The 15,561-nt window shown below is 43.4% G+C and overlaps 1 protein-coding gene across 1 annotated transcript; it reads right to left on the bottom strand.

The window, feature by feature from the left end:
* Window positions 1-349: 349 nt before the first annotated feature.
* olfml3b (olfactomedin-like 3b) lies at window positions 350-14,903 on the bottom strand. Its single transcript, XM_055654435.1, has 3 exons — window positions 14,693-14,903; window positions 9,252-9,534; window positions 350-3,651 (listed from the first exon to the last, which is right to left on the bottom strand). Exons 1-3 carry the CDS (start codon window positions 14,798-14,800, stop codon window positions 2,867-2,869), a joined length of 1,176 nt encoding a protein of 391 aa, XP_055510410.1. The 5' UTR covers window positions 14,801-14,903; the 3' UTR covers window positions 350-2,866.
* Between the last annotated feature and the right edge of the window lie 658 nt (window positions 14,904-15,561).

The following is a 15,561-nucleotide window of genomic DNA, read 5'->3' as shown; positions in this document are numbered from 1 at the left end:
GGCGCAGTAGTAGAGTTGCTGCCTTACAGTGTTTTCAACGCCAAAGAAGTGGGTTTGATCCCGACTATGGGTGCTATCTGTACGGAGTTTGTATGTTCTCTCCGTGACTGCGTGGGTTTACTCCGAGATCTTCGATTTCCTCCCACACTCCAAAGACGTTCAGGTTTGTAGGTTAATTCGCTTGGTATAAATGTAAATTTGACCTTAGTGTGTGAAGGATCGTGTTAATGTGCAGAGATCGCTGGTTGGTGTGGACCGGGTGGGGCTGAAGGGCCTGTTTCCATGCTGTATCTCTCTAAACTAAACTAAACTAAATCTAACAGAAAAACTTCCATTCTCAGTCTATAAATGGTATGGAATGCAGAGCATTTTAATTTCTTAAATCAGCCAGTCTCACAATTACTGATTATTATTAGTGCAGACAACTATAACTACAAAATCTACATAATGATTATACAATAAAGTAATATAGTTAATGGGGAGTATAATCAAGATAAATATTGTAAATGAGTTGACATTCCAACCGTGTGATGGTGTAAATGTGACATCAACTGAAAATTCATTCAATTAATACTTGGGTTGTGGAGGAAAATGAATTTTACATTTTAGTATCAATGAGAAAGTCCATGCCAGGATATTAAGGATGAGCCCAGTGGCAGAGTAGCAAGGAATTAGCTCAGTTACAGGGTATTAATTGGGTTTTTCAATGCCATCCGTGAATCCAATGTCAAGGTATTAAAGACACGTTCACTGTCCGGCTCTTATGGAGCTAGACAAGAGATAGGAATTTTATGCTTGTGCCCAGCGGAAGGGTACTCAAGGTGAGGACAGTGGCAGGGTACTGAGAAGTCAGCCCAATGCTGGGGTATTGAGCTCCGTGCCTTGCCAGTGACGATATGTCCTTTGATTTTTGAGTATTGATTACCCTACTTGGCCTCAGCAGAATAATTTACTATCCATGAATAACATTCCAGGATGTCAATTTATGTTCAGATCCGTGATATGAAAAGACACAACAGAAACCCACGTGGCCTACCGTAACTAACAGGTTTCCCAGCATTAGAGAAATACCAACCCAACATCACATTTATGGGAGGACGTTTAATTAAAGACAATGTCTGTTATTGAGATAGACACACAATTTTGGAGTAACTCAGCGGGTCAGGCACCATCTCTGGGGAAAATGGACAGGTGGTGTTTCGGGTTGGGACTATTCTTCAGATTCTTGTCTGCCTGACCTGCTGAGTTACTCCAGCATTTTGTGTCTATCTTTGGTTCAAACCTGCATCTGCTGTTCATTTTCATTATATGTTATTGAGCACTTGCTTATGGCAGTATCTGCTTTACATGTCCTAGTCCATGATAAAGACTAGGCACAGTCAGTGATACAGTAGTATCTTGGAGGATGTATAGTCCTTGACAGTATCTGTCACAAAGGTTATTAATAATTGCAGTGCCTGTGTTGGACAAGCAGTCACTGTAAGTATCTGGCTTAAAGTTCTAGTCGATGACAGAGTTGTAGGAATAGTTAATGACAATCTCAGTATTGGGAGGTGTGGGTGGGTGGTGGTGTCTTATCAGACCATTTTGGAAAGGATTTCAGTCCATGACAGTGTTTGGTCCACAACATAAAGTATTTGGACAGACATCTAGTTCATGACATTGGCTGGGATGGAGATGAGGCAGTGTAGACCTATGTTACATTTCTAGCCCATGATTGCAATCGGGATAAAGTCAGATCATTGGCAGGATCTAGGATAAAGGCACTGTATAGTACCCAACAATGTCTGGAATTGAGGTCCAGTCAAAGATAACGTTACAGTGAAGATTCACTGACATGTGGAATGCATGAAGAGCTTCTGAACATCAGCTGAGCAAGAAATCACCTTGTATTTAAACAATCAGAAGTGCTAAATTGAATTAACATGAGGCTCGAGATACAGGGCAGTTTGAGTTCAATGCCACATTCAATGGTTTCATTTGATAAAGTAATTAATTATATTGAGATCTCTTAATACCTTTCTGTATTTCTTACTGATGAGCTTGAAATTATCCAATTTGGGTGCCAGCAATGTCTCTGTGGTAAAACTCTCTTGTCTCTGGGTCTGAGGGCTCTGGATTGAACTAATTCTTCAGAAACCTAAGCAAATAATCCAGTTGGAGATTCAGGCCATGTTGTGGGACGTAGAATATTAGGAACTACCTTTTGCAGATATATTATTTTACCCTCTCAGCCGGGTAGAATGTTTAACCTGCAATCACGCTATAAAGCAGATTGTATGGTCATTGCTACTCGTGAGATACTGTTGCGTTAAAGTGGCTTTTGCATTTCCTACATCACAACAGTAACTTCTACAAAATTACTGCATTGGTTGGGAATGGTTTAGGAACGTCTTGAAAGCCACTGTATTAACATTGGTCCTTCATTTGGGAGTACTTATTTGGCATCTGAACTCATGAACACATTCACAGGAAACTCCAGTGCTCGCTATATTAAATGCAGTGCCTGGTTTTGTGTGAATGTTTGGTGTACTTCTATTCCTCTGCTGTGCAACATATGCTACTCCATCCACCGTGCTGCTATAGCATGACGACTTTAGTTCGTATCTCTGTGCAATGCTCTTGATGCAACAAATGCAACACATTGCCAGTGATATGAATGCAGTTAATTATAATTTTCTTCTTTAATGATATGGCAGGCTTTAACATTGTAAGGTTAGGGTACTTAAACAGAGGCAGGGAAAATTAACTACAAAAAACATCTGAAAATATTGTCATATTATCCACCTTACAAATTCCTACTGCCTTTGAGGAGGGTATCACAGCCCAGTCCTCCTGTTAATAAATTGTATTGAGGAGCAAAGTATTACAGTTCTGATTTCAGTTTCAGATTCAGCCTGTATATTATTTGGTTCCCGTCATCCCAGCTGTAGAGCTGCTTCTCCTTTGGGTTGTACTTGATGCTGGCGACTGCTCCGAATCGCTTGGGGAAGTACAGCAGTGGGGCCTGATCAGTGTTCACCATATCAGTCACATCGTAGACACACTGGACACGTGAGCGGCTGCGTAACTTGCTGTTGTACACCACGTAAAGCGTCCCGCAGATGACAAAGGCATTTTCGGCGTTCTCAATGGGACACGGAGTATCCCACATCTGCTCAATGTCCAGCGTTCTGTAATCCAGCCTAGCCAGGCAGATGTTCTTCTCGTTCTCCCTGGTGGCGTATATGGCCCACAAACCATTCTCGTCCGCCGCCAGGTCGATGTAATTGTATGGCGAGAGGCCGTACACTGGGATCTGCCGCTCGGCGGGAAACATGCCACTGTCTGACACCGTCTGGTTCTTCAGATCAAATTTGATCACCTGAAACTGAGGCTCACTTCTGATGTAATATAAAAAGCCTCTGTACACTATGTGGCCCGTGCCTGCCCACGAATGGGGCAGTTTGATTTTCTTTCCTTTAATCAAGCCAGTGAAATCGGTGAAGTCCTTCAGTCTTGTGAATTCATAGACTGTGTCGTTACTTACACCGTCAAAGATGTACACCTTCTCAGAGTCTGACATGAGGTCCTTGGTCCAAAGGCCAACAGCACTCTCCAGCCTCTTGACTATTTTCATTGATTTGATGTTGAAGACCATTTCTCCACATTCTGTAAAGGAACAGAGTGAAAAGATCAAAGGGCTGAAATGAAAATTTGCTGCAAATTGAAGGGAAACAGAAAGCATCTCCTCGGCCCATTGATACCAATGGGGAAAAATAACTGAGCACAATTTAACATAGGCTGCTAATTTGTGCCATTTATATGCTATACCTTATCATTAGAATAATGAACAAACTGCTGAATATGTCGCTTCAAGACCAATCGTGTAGAGACTGAAGAAGCTGGGGTTATTTTTGGAACAAATTAATTTGAGAAAGAATCTGAAGCAGTTGAAATAAATCTATTGACGGAAGGGTTCAAGAACCAGGGGGCACATGGGGGTGGGGGGTGGGCATGTCATAAAGATAATTGGCAAAGTGCCAAAGTTGACATGGGAGATGTGCTGGTCTGCAGCTGAGATTGAAAGAACAAGGAGAAATCTGTTTTCACTGTGGATAGTTTGGATCGGGAATGCTTTGCCAGGAGCTGCAGAGTAGGCTGATTCGACCGCGTTGTTTAAAACAGAGATGGATAAGTATCTAAAAGGAAATAACTTGCAAGGCTGTGAGGGGAAGGCGGTGGAGTGGGATTAGATGAGTCGTTCTTCCACAGAGCCAGAAGGATCTCATGGGCTCCATCTGCGTTATATGGCCATTCTGACATTTCAGATTCGTAGCATCTGCATTATTTACTCTTTGGATTTTCCCCGAAGTATAGAAACATAGATACATAGAAATTAGGTGCAGGAGAAGGCCATTCGGCCCTTCGAGCCTGCACCGTCATTCAGTATGATCATGGCTGATCATCCAACTCAGTATCCCGTACCTGCCTTCTCTCCATACCCTCTGATCCCCTTAGCCACAAGGGCCACATCTAACTCCCTCTTAAATATAGCCAATGAACTGGCCTCGACTACCCTCTGTGGCAGAGAGTTCCAGAGATTCACCACTCTCTGTGTGAAAAAAGTTCTTCTCATCTCGGTTTTAAAGGATTTCCCCCTTATCCTTAAGCTGTGACCCCTTGTCCTGGACTTCACCAACATCGGGAGCAATCTTCCTGCATCTAGCCTGTCCAACCCCTTAAGAATTTTGTAAGTTTCTATAAGATCCCCTCTCAATCTCCTAAATTCTAGAGAGTATAAACCAAGTCTATCCAGTCTTTCTTCATAAGACAGTCCTGACATTCCAGGAATCAGTCTGGTGAACCTTCTCTGCACTCCCTCTATGGCAATAATGTCCTTCCTCAGATTTGGAGACCAAAACTGTATGCAATACTCCAGGTGTGGTCTCACCAAGACCCTGTACAACTGCAGTAGAACCTCCCTGCTCTTATACTCAAATCCTTTTGCTATGAAAGCTACATACCATTCGCTTTCTTTACTGCCTGCTGCACCTGCATGCCTACCTTCAATGACTGGTGTACCATGACACCCAGGTCTCGCTGCATCTCCCCTTTTCCTAGTTGGCCACCATTTAGATAATAGTCTGCTTTCCTGTTTTTGCCACCAAAATGGATAACCTCACATTTATCCACATTATACTGCATCTGCCAAACATTTGCCCACTCACCCAGCCTATCCAAGTCACCTTGCAGTCTCCTAGCATCCTCCTCACAGCTAACACTGCCCCCCCAGCTTAGTGTCAATCCGCAAACTTGGTGATATTGCCTTCAATTCCCTCATCCAGATCATTATTATATATTGTAAATAGCTGGGGTCCCAGCACTGAGCCTTGCGGTACCCCACTAGTCACTGCCTGCCATTGTGAAAAGGACCCGTTTACTCCTACTCTTTGCTTCCTGTTTGCTAGCCAGTTCTCTATCCACATCAATACTGAACCCCCAATGCCATGTGCTTTAAGTTTGTATACTAATCTGTTATGTGGGACCTTGTCAAAAGCCTTCTGGAAGTCCAGATACACCACATCCACTGGTTCTCCCCTATCCACGCTACTAGTTACATCCTCGAAAAATTCTATAAGATTCGTCAGACATGATTTCCTTTTGTAAATCCATGCTGACTTTGTCCAATGATTTCACCACTTTCCAAATGTGCTGCTATCCCATCTTTAATAACTAGCAGTTTCCCCACTACTGATGTTAGACTAACTGGTCTGTAATTCCCCGTTTTCTCTCTCCCTCCCTTCTTAAAAAGTGGGGTTACGTTTGCTACCCGTCAATCCTCAGGAACTACTCCAGAATCTAAAGAGTTTTGAAAGATTATTACTAATGCATCCACTATTTCTGGAGCTACTTCCTTAAGTACTCTGGGATGCAGCCTATCTGGCCCTGGGGATTTATCGGCCTTTAATCCATTCAATTTACCCAACACCACTTCCCGGCTAACCTGGATTTCACTCAATTCCTCCAACTCCTTTGACCCGCAGTCCCCTGCTATTTCCGGCAGATTATTTATGTCTTCCTTAGTGAAGACGGAACCAAAGTAGTTATTCTATTGGTCCGCCATATCCTTGTTCCCCATGATCAACTCACCTGTTTCTGACTGCAAGGGACCTACATTTGTTTTAACTAATCTCTTTCTTTTCACATATCTATAAAAACTTTTGCCGTCAGTTTTTATGTTCCCTGCCAGTTTTCTTTCATAATCTATTTTTCCTTTCCTAATTAAGCCCTTTGTCCTCCTCTGCTGGTCTCTGAATTTCTCCCAGTCCTCCGGTATGCTGCTTTTTTTGGCTAATTTGTACGCATCATCCTTCGCTTTGATACTATCCCTAATTTCCCTTGTTATCCACGGATGTACTACCTTCCCTGATTTATTCTTTTGCCAAATTGGGATGAACAATTTTTGTAGTTCATCCATGCAGTCTTTAAATGTCTTCCATTGCCTATCCACCGTCAACCCTTTTAGAATTAATTGCCAGTCAATCTTGGCCAATTCACGTCTCATACCCTCAAAGTTACCTTTCTTTAAGTTCAGAACCATTGTTTCTGAATTAACAATGTCACTCTCCATCCTAATGAAGAACTCAACCATATTATGGTCACTCTTGCCCAAGGGGGCACGTACAACAAGACTGCTAACTAACCCTTCCTCATTACTCAATACCCAGTCTAAAATAGCCTGCTCTCTCGTTGGTTCCTCTGCATGTTGATTTAGATAACTATCCAGCATACATTCCAAGAAATCCTCTTCCTCAGCACCCCTGCCAATTTGATTCACCCAATCTATATGTAGATTGAAGTCACCCATTATAACTGTTTTGCCTTTGTCGCACGCATTTCTAATTTCCTGTTTGATACCATCCCCAACTTCACTACTACTGTTAGGTGGCCTGTACACAACACCCACCAGCGTTTTCTGCCCCTTAGTGTTTCGCAGCTCTACCCATACCGATTCCACATCCTCCAAACTAATGTCCTTACTTTCCATTGCGTTAATCTCTTCTCTAATCAGCAACGCTACCCCACCTCCTTTTCCTTTCTCTCTATCCCTCCTGAATATTGAATATCCCTGGATGTTCAGCTCCCAGCCTTGGTCACCCTGGAGCCATGTCTCCGTGATCCCAACTAAATCATAGTCATTAATAGCTATCTGCACATTCAACTCATCCACCTTATTACGAATGCTCCTTGCATTGAGACACAAAGCCTTCAGGCTTGTTTTTACAACACTCTTACCCCTTATACAATTATGTTGAAAAGTGGCCCTTTTTGATTTTTGCCCTGGTTTTGTCTGCCTTCCACTTTTACTTTTCACCTTGCTATCTATTGCTTCTACCCTCATTTTACACCCCTCTGTCTCTACGCTCACACATTTAAGAAACCCTTTCCCTTTAACTCCATCCTCCACTATCCCATTCGACACCCCACCCCCCTTATTCAGTTTAAAACCACCCGTGTAGCAGTGGCAAACCTGCCTGCCAGAATGCTGGTCCCACACCTGTTAAGATGCAGTCCGTCCCTTTTGTACAGTTCCCCCTTACCCCAAAACAGATCCCAGTGATCTAAGAATCTAAATCCCTGCCCCGTGCACCAGTTCCTCAGCCACACGTTCAGGTCCCGTATCTCCCTGTTCCTGCTCTCGCCAGCACGAGGAACTGGAAGCAAACCGGAGATAACAACCCTGGAGGTCCTGCTTTTCAGCATTTTTCTGAGCTCTCTAAAGTCACGCTGCAGAATATTCATCCCCTTCTTTCCGACATTGTTTGTGCCGACATGCACTACCACTTCCAGATGTTCACCTTCGCCCTTGAGGATTTTCTGCAGTCTGTCCGTGACATCCTGGATCCTGGCACCAGGAATGCAGCACACCATCTTCGCATCCCGTCTGTTGCCGCAGAAACCCCTGTCCGTACCTCTCACAATGGAGTCTCCCACTACAATGGCTTTGCCTGCCTTAGGCCTTTTTGGTTTTGGCTCAACAGCCCTATTCGCCTCGCAAGCCAGTCCGCCGCTCAGTGTAAACATGTCTTCTGTCCCGACAGCTTCTAAGCGGGTGAACCTGTTCACAAGAGGTACAACACCCGGGGATGTTGGCATTCCATGCTTCCCTCCCTTTCTCACTGTCTCCCACCTTCTCTCTTCCAGTACCATAGGTGTAACAATCGTACTGTAGGACTTGTCAAGGAACGACTCAGTTTCTCGGACGAACCGGAGGTCATCCACTTGCTTCTCCAGTTCCCCAACACGGCCCTTCAGGAGCTCTACCTGGATGCACTTCTCGCATTTGTATTAATATTATATCTGTTTAAGGTTATCACTTTTAGTGCTTGGGCACCTCCATGATTAGTGACATGGCATTTGGGACTTTAATGGGACTTGCAAACAGCTTGTCGTGGGCCAAAAGGCCTCGTCATTAGTTGACACATAGGCATGCATTAAATACACGGGGTCGACGGTAGGCCTCAAGACCATGCCTACCAAAACAAAAGACTCACCGCCACTCCACCTAGGGTCGTAGGGGGACGAGTGGCTCTGCTGTCAGCAACCGATGGACTGTTGACAGGATCTAGGGAGTGGGCAGGGCTGAAGATGTCCTGGTTGGGTTGCTCTTAGGCCTGGCCAAGCTGGCTATCCGCTAGTCACGGTGCCTGGCGGAAGAGGGCTTTGCCCGAGCTAGATCCTTGACCCTTTACTGGGGTTACATCTGTGTCTGGGTGGTGTTGGAGAGGGTAGTGTTATCTGTCACCACGGTTTTGTTTTTTTGGGGGTTTTTTGTATCATGTTGGAATTTAAATAAATTCTTTTTTGATGCAAAAAAACAAATGACTGGCACCTATTGGAGAAAAAATACTGAGGATACCTATCAATACATTATGAGATGGGGACTGCAAATGCAGTGATGGGGAGAAGGTTGCTAATGGGAGTAATCAGTAGTGAGAAAATGTATGTTTGGATGGGTATGAAAAAGATTATTGAAGATGGGAAATATTCATGGGAAAGAATGTGGCCGTGGTTATACAGGCAGGTGAGGGTGTAATGGATGTGATCAGTGATCGGGTGGGGAATTAGTAGTGGGGAGTGTTCAGCACAGCTAAGTCTTAGTTTCAGGATGCACCATACTCCCTGGTTGTGGCCTCAGGTAGCGATCAGCCCTTTCACTATCAGATAACTGTGATCGCCAATTTCTAAGTTACTATCACACATCTTACCTGCCACCTTATGTTTGCGCTTCTTCTTTTCCTGAGTTCTTTCAGCAGTTTGATCGATAAGCTTCTCCTCCATCTCCAAGCAGGTGGGCACTGGATTTTTGTTCTCCAAATAGTCTAACTCCCGCTCCAGGCGTTCAATCCGGGAAGTTGCTATTTCAAGGTTGCTTCTTTGCTCCTCTTTCTCCTTATCCAGGCTTTCAACAAGAGAAAGGATCTGGTTTTTGAACTCTCTGTATTCTGAGGAGTACCTCTGCGTTTGGTCGTACCAGACCGCAATTCTATCCTGTAGGGGGTAGGTACACGTGGAGGGTTATTTGTGATGTATCATCTATGTTGCAGTTCAATTTGAGTCTTTTCCAGTCTCAGCCCACCTGCTTCTAAATCTTTCCAAGGTCAGCTCTAGATTCAATTAATCGAATGGTATCTGAGCCATTCTCTCTCTTAGTGCCCTCAGTGAATGTGAGCTCACCCAAGCCTTTGTTACACACATCCCTACATATGAAGTCCCAGTCACTCATCTTTCCAGCGCTCAATGTCATGTTGGCTTCTTGACTCTCACTGAGATATTTAATTTCCCATTTTTGTTTCCAAAACCATTCAAGTGTTTTAACCTCCTTCAGCCATATAAACCCTCAGTGTTTCATTCTCCAAGTTTGGCCTCTTACGCACCTTGAGTTTTAATGTCCTCCTTGCTCAGTATGACTTCAATTGCCTAGATCCTAGGTTCCATACTTCCTCGTGACAAAAAGAGGCCTTGCGCTGTTTTACTCTTCAAAGTCACCACATGTTTCTTGACTCTAAATAAATAAATACTGTTTGTGTCATGTTAGGGTGAGGCAGTATAAAATTCAAGATTTTGACTGTCTTTAGAATCCTTCAAGTCTCCGATATTACTATCAGTGGCAAAGAAGATGGTTGAGGAAATAATTAAATAAGAGGTGGGAGATTTCCTTTCAATTATTGAATGATTTCCAAAAGAAATCGGACATACAAAGAAGTTGCCCAACCTTCAATTAACGGCAGGAAAGTGGATAAATCTTTTAAATTGACGGAAAAAGCACAAAGGGTAAATTGCCTCCTTCTAGAATCTTGTACACTTCCCAAGGATGATGGTAAACTGAAAATACCATTCTTTGCTCAATGAACTGGTCTTTGACAGTCAGTGTTAAAAAAGTTTTATTTCCTCTTTCCTCAACAAATTGTGTTTGGACAAAGTGAAAAGGAAAATATATCACATCATATAAAGATCATCCTATAGTGCACTCAGTCTAGTCCTCTGGCGCCGATGGCGTGTATCCAAGGAATCTCAGGAGACTGCAGATGCTGAAATCTGGATAACAAGCAATCTGCTGTGGGAACTCAGTAAGTTGAGCAGCTGTGCGGTGGTGGAAGAGTGGGATGGCATGGGGGGGGGGGGAGGGGAGTAAGGAGAAGATGAGGAGGGTTGAGACAGGGACCAGTGGATGATTTGTGATCCAAGGAGGGGTGGAGATTAAACAGGCAGTTGAAGTCCTGACCCAACTCCACCTGAAATGTTTCCTATCTCTGTTATTCCAGAGATGCTGCCTGACCCACTGAGTTACTCCAGCGCTTTGTGTCCAGTTGAGGTCAGTTGGGGTCAGTTGGGAGGAGGAGAGAGGGAAGGTGGATTCAGTTGCTGAAGGTGTAGTACAGGTGTAATCAGATGGATGAGGGTAAAATATGGGTAGTACAATCAGAAAGATGAGTAGGGAGCAAATGGGCTTTGGGGATCTGCAAGGAGTGTACTGAAAAGTGGACAAAATAAAAGGACTGAGGGTGGGTTGGAAGGAGAGAGGTGCACATGAATCTTTGCCTCATCCAGAAGGGTGTTTAGGACGTTGGATGGTGGTGATGGAGGAGGTGCAAGAACAACTTTAATTGGACTTTACTGGCTTTACCTTGTACTAAACGTTACACCCCTTATCACATATTTGTACACTGTGGATGGCTAGATTGTAATCGTGCATTGCATTTCCACTAACCGGTTAGCACGCAACACAAACCTTTCACTGTTCCTCGGTACATGTGACAATAAACTAAATTGAACTGTTGCACCTCCAATAGTTGCAGAGGAAAGCGGTTTAGGGAAGAATGCACGGGAAGGGAGGAGAGGACCAGGAAGTTACGGAGGGACTGGTCCCAATGGAAGGTGCAAAAGGATGGGAGAAGAAGATGTGGCTAATGGTGGAAACTCAATGGTGGAAATGATGAAGGACGATGAGCTGGATGCGAAGGTTGTGAGGTGAACGGTGAGGTCCAAGGGGGCTCTATCTCTTCTGCATGCAAGGAGATGTGGAGAGATCAGAGATTGGGGAAATGAAAGCAATTCAAGAGAGGGATCCATCAAACACAGTAGTAGGAAAGCTATGTCTCCTGAAAAAGGACATTTCAGATGTCCTGAAATGGAAGACTTCATCTTGATAATAGATGTGACGGACAAAAACTGGGAGAAAGGGATAGAATCCTTACAAGAGAGAGGGTGGAAGAGGTGTTGATAAGGTACCTGCGAGTTTATTGAATATGTCAGTGGATAGTTTGTCTCCACGATCTGCAACTTATAAGGATCAAGAGTGTTTAATTATCATATGTACTGAAACGGAACAATGTTGCAGCAGACAACAGGTATAAACACAGTACAGGTACTGAATAGATAACATGATAAACATACAGAAAAATGTTCCATTAAAAAAACACAATGTAGTGAAAAACCAAAAAGAGCCCAAAGTCCCTAGTGCAACCAACACAGTTCGTAGTTCAGAGTTTACTGGAGTTGGTAGTGTTCAATAGCCTGATGGCAACAGGGAAGAAGCTGGTCCTGATCCTGGACATCCTAGTTTCAGACTCCTGTATTTTCTTCTCGATGGCAGGGGTGAAATGAGAGCGTGGCCAAGGTGGTGTGGGGTCCTTGATTTTGCTGGCAACCTTATTGAGGCAGTGCCTTTTAGAGGTCCCTTCAATGGTGGGGAGGTCAGTATCCATGATGGAGTGGGAAGTGTTCACCACTTTTTGTAATCTCCATTATTCCTGAGTGTTCGAGTTGCTGAACCAAGCTGTGGTGCAGCTTGTCAATGTTCTCTCCACCATACATCTGTACAGGTTCAAAAAAGTATTTGTCGATAAACCAAATCTCCTTAATCTCCTAAGGAAGTAGAAGCATTGATGGGCTTTCTTTATGATTGCATCAATGTGCTGGGTCCAGGACAAATCTTCAGAGATATGCATGCCCTGGAACGTGATGGTGTCGACACTCTACCGCTGATGCATCGATGCAGATGGGTTTGTGAATCCTTGGCTTCCTCTTCTAAAGTCAACAACCAGAGCGGCATGGTGGCGTGACAGAAGAACTACTACTTTACAGCACCAGAGACCCGATTTCGATCCTGACAACGGATGCTGTCTGTATAGAGTTTGTACGTTCTCCCCATGACCAGCGTGCGGTTTCTTTGAGATCTTCGGTTTCCTCCTACACTCCAAAGACGTACAGGTTTGTAGGTTAATTGGCTTGGTGTAAATGTAAAATTGACCCGAGTGTGTGTAGGATAGTGTTAATGTGCGGGGATCGCTGGTCGGTTCAGACTCGATGGGCTGAAGGGCCCGTTTCCGCGCTGTATCTCTAAACTTAAAAAAAAATCAGCTCCTTGTTTTTACTAACGTTGAGAGCAAGGTTGTTTAGTTTATTGTCACATGTACCAGGGTAAAGTGAAAAACTTTTGTTGCGTGCGATCCAATCAGCGAAAAGACAATATATGATCACACCCGAGCCATTTACAGTTTATAGAAACATGATAAGGGAATAACGTTTAGTGCAAAGTAAAGCCATAAGAGTCCAATCAAAGTTAGTTCAAGGGTCACCAATGAGGTAGATAGTAGTTCAGGACTGTTCTTTGGTTGAAGTAGGATGATTCAGTTGCCTGATAACAGCCGGGAAGAAACTGTTCCAGAATCTGGAGGTATGAGTTTTCACACTTCTATACCTTTTCCCCGATACGAGAGGGGATAAGAGGGAGTGGCCAGGGTGCGACTTGTCCTTGATTGTGCTGCTGGCCTTGCCGAGGTATAAATGGAGTCAATGAAAGGGAGGTTGCCTTGTGCGATAGTCTGGACTGCGTCCACAATTCACTGCAACTTCTTGTGGTTGTTATCCTGGCAACATTCAACCAGACAATCGATCTCTGTCATCATTGTTTTGTCTATGATTGTGTCTGTTAGTCATCCGCAATCTTCAATGATTCCAACTCAACATATCATGTTTCATGGACTGGCGATTGGTTGGTGCATGGAAGGATCAGGCAAAGAAGGCTGAGTGAATGTTACGTAATATTTTTGGTTAACCAGTACTGCGGCCTCACCTGTTTTGTCAAACATATCAAGATCAGTCTGAAGAAGGGTCTCGACCCGAAACTGCCTGCCTGTCCTGCTGTTACTCTAGCATTTTGTGTCTATCTTCGATTTAAACAGCATCTGCAGTTCCTTCCTGCACGATGATGTTTGAATAATGGGCCAGAGATTTGATTGGATTGTGCTGTTTGTTTTAACTTTACAATTCTCACTTTCACACCAGGCACTTTGTTTATCAAATAATATAATGGAAATCTGTCTTATGAGTTAAAACTGAGGTTTGAAGATATAAATTCCAGGGAGCCAATGCAAACAATGACTGAATACAAATCTTTAAAACATTTCTGGCACACTGCTTGTTTAACTGTTCATGTCAAAGACAGTTTATCTCAGTTCAACAAATTGAGGAAAGTAAGTCCCAAACCCATCTTGTGTTTATTTTATTCTATAAATTACTTACCCTCTCACTGTCCTTTGATACATAGTGCAACTTTGCATTGGCCCATTACTATATTCATTCATCTCATTATGTTTAGCGTCGTGCTATTGAAAGGCCTCCTGGTTTCAAATCATTTCGGAAGTTCATTTTTAAATCGTCTGCAAGGATAACCGATTCTCCAGTAACTAGTTTGTTCTGGATATTTTAAAGATCAGAGTTTTTTTAAGTAACTGTATATTAGTCCTCATATTACGATACTAAATTTATTTGCAAAAAGATCTCTCCCTTTTCATGCCATTCAGAGCATTTGTGTGAATGCTCAAATCAACATTAACACACCATCTAATAAACCAACCGGTGAAATATTAGACGTTTCCAGCAGTCCACCAGATGGTTGTCATGGCCTTGTGTTAATGTCGGATTGAACATTCATACAAATGCTCTGCACTACTTGAAATAAGCAGTCAGACTTTCACTCCAGTCACCAAAGAAAATGTAGTCCTTCTACGTAAGCAAATGGAGGTCGTGAAAGGAAATGTGAACGACAAATCCTCAAATCCACAACTCACGGACAACAAACCGATAAATCTTTAAAAAAATTCTGGTTCCTTCTTTGCAAATTAGAAAGAATTCACCGACTTACCTCAAAAGAAGACAGTCTTCTCTCAATGTATTCCATGAACTGGGGTTGACACTGCACTGCCAGAATCATGGCTGATGCCACGGTGAAGCGCTGGATCAAGGTCCCCATCTTTGGAGATGGTCTTAGATAGTGACCTGGAAGGGAGTGTGTGATTCTCTGAGTGTGAGCACTGGGGGGATCATGTGCCTGTGATTCTCGGCTGAGGCTGGCTCCAGCTCATGGCTTTGGAATGCACCAGCTACAAGCAGGGGGGGTGGGGGCTCGGGATTATGCAATATCCACAAACAGCCGCTTATTAATTCCATATGTTTTCCTCATTGTTTGTTTTAGAGGGTCAGGGAAAAGTAGATCAAAGCACTAGAAGGAGTTATGTTTAATCAAACATCAGGATAAACATCTGGAATAGGCAATATATTTACAACTGGATTATAACCTGGGCATGTTTTAAAACGTTGATTCACTACAAGTTTCTATGACAATATGGCATATGGAAGCTTTAAAGTAATAAAAACATCACAAGCCATTCCACAGGTCAGTTATCGACTCAAATGGACACCACTAAGAGATTTGACACAATCTCGATCTGGGAGGAATTTTAAGGAGTATTTTGAAGGAGGAGAGAGGAGTGGGGAGGTGAAGATCTATGGTGGGGAATGGGAGGGGAGAATTTCCAAGACTTTAGTCAGCTGGAGTCTAGGCCACTATCTTGAAGATATAGACAATGGAGATGAGTGGAAGCCAGAAATGGAGGAATACTGAGATATATATTGTTGGAAATAAGAAAGAAAGGTAAAAGTGTACCATGTTGGTATAATGTCAGGAAAGTTCTATAAAGTCCAGAAATCATATGCCAGGAGCATTGATTAAGT

The sequence above is a fragment of the Leucoraja erinacea genome, chromosome 24, assembly GCF_028641065.1.
Source record: "Leucoraja erinacea ecotype New England chromosome 24, Leri_hhj_1, whole genome shotgun sequence".
NCBI lineage: Eukaryota > Metazoa > Chordata > Chondrichthyes > Rajiformes > Rajidae > Leucoraja > Leucoraja erinaceus.
Note: the sequence above shows the minus strand (reverse complement) of the source record. Positions and strands in the feature narration are given on the sequence as shown.

Excerpts from the sequence above, each read along its gene's own strand:
- olfml3b (XM_055654435.1), bottom strand. The coding sequence starts at position 14,800 with ATGGGGACCTTGATCCAGCGCTTCACCGTGGCATCAGCCATGATTCTG. Across the intron at positions 9,535-14,692 it reads GAAGACTGTCTTCTTTTGAG|GATAGAATTGCGGTCTGGTA; the intron begins GTAAGTCGGTGA and ends TACCCCCTACAG. Across the intron at positions 3,652-9,251 it reads GCGCAAACATAAGGTGGCAG|AATGTGGAGAAATGGTCTTC; the intron begins GTAAGATGTGTG and ends GTTCCTTTACAG.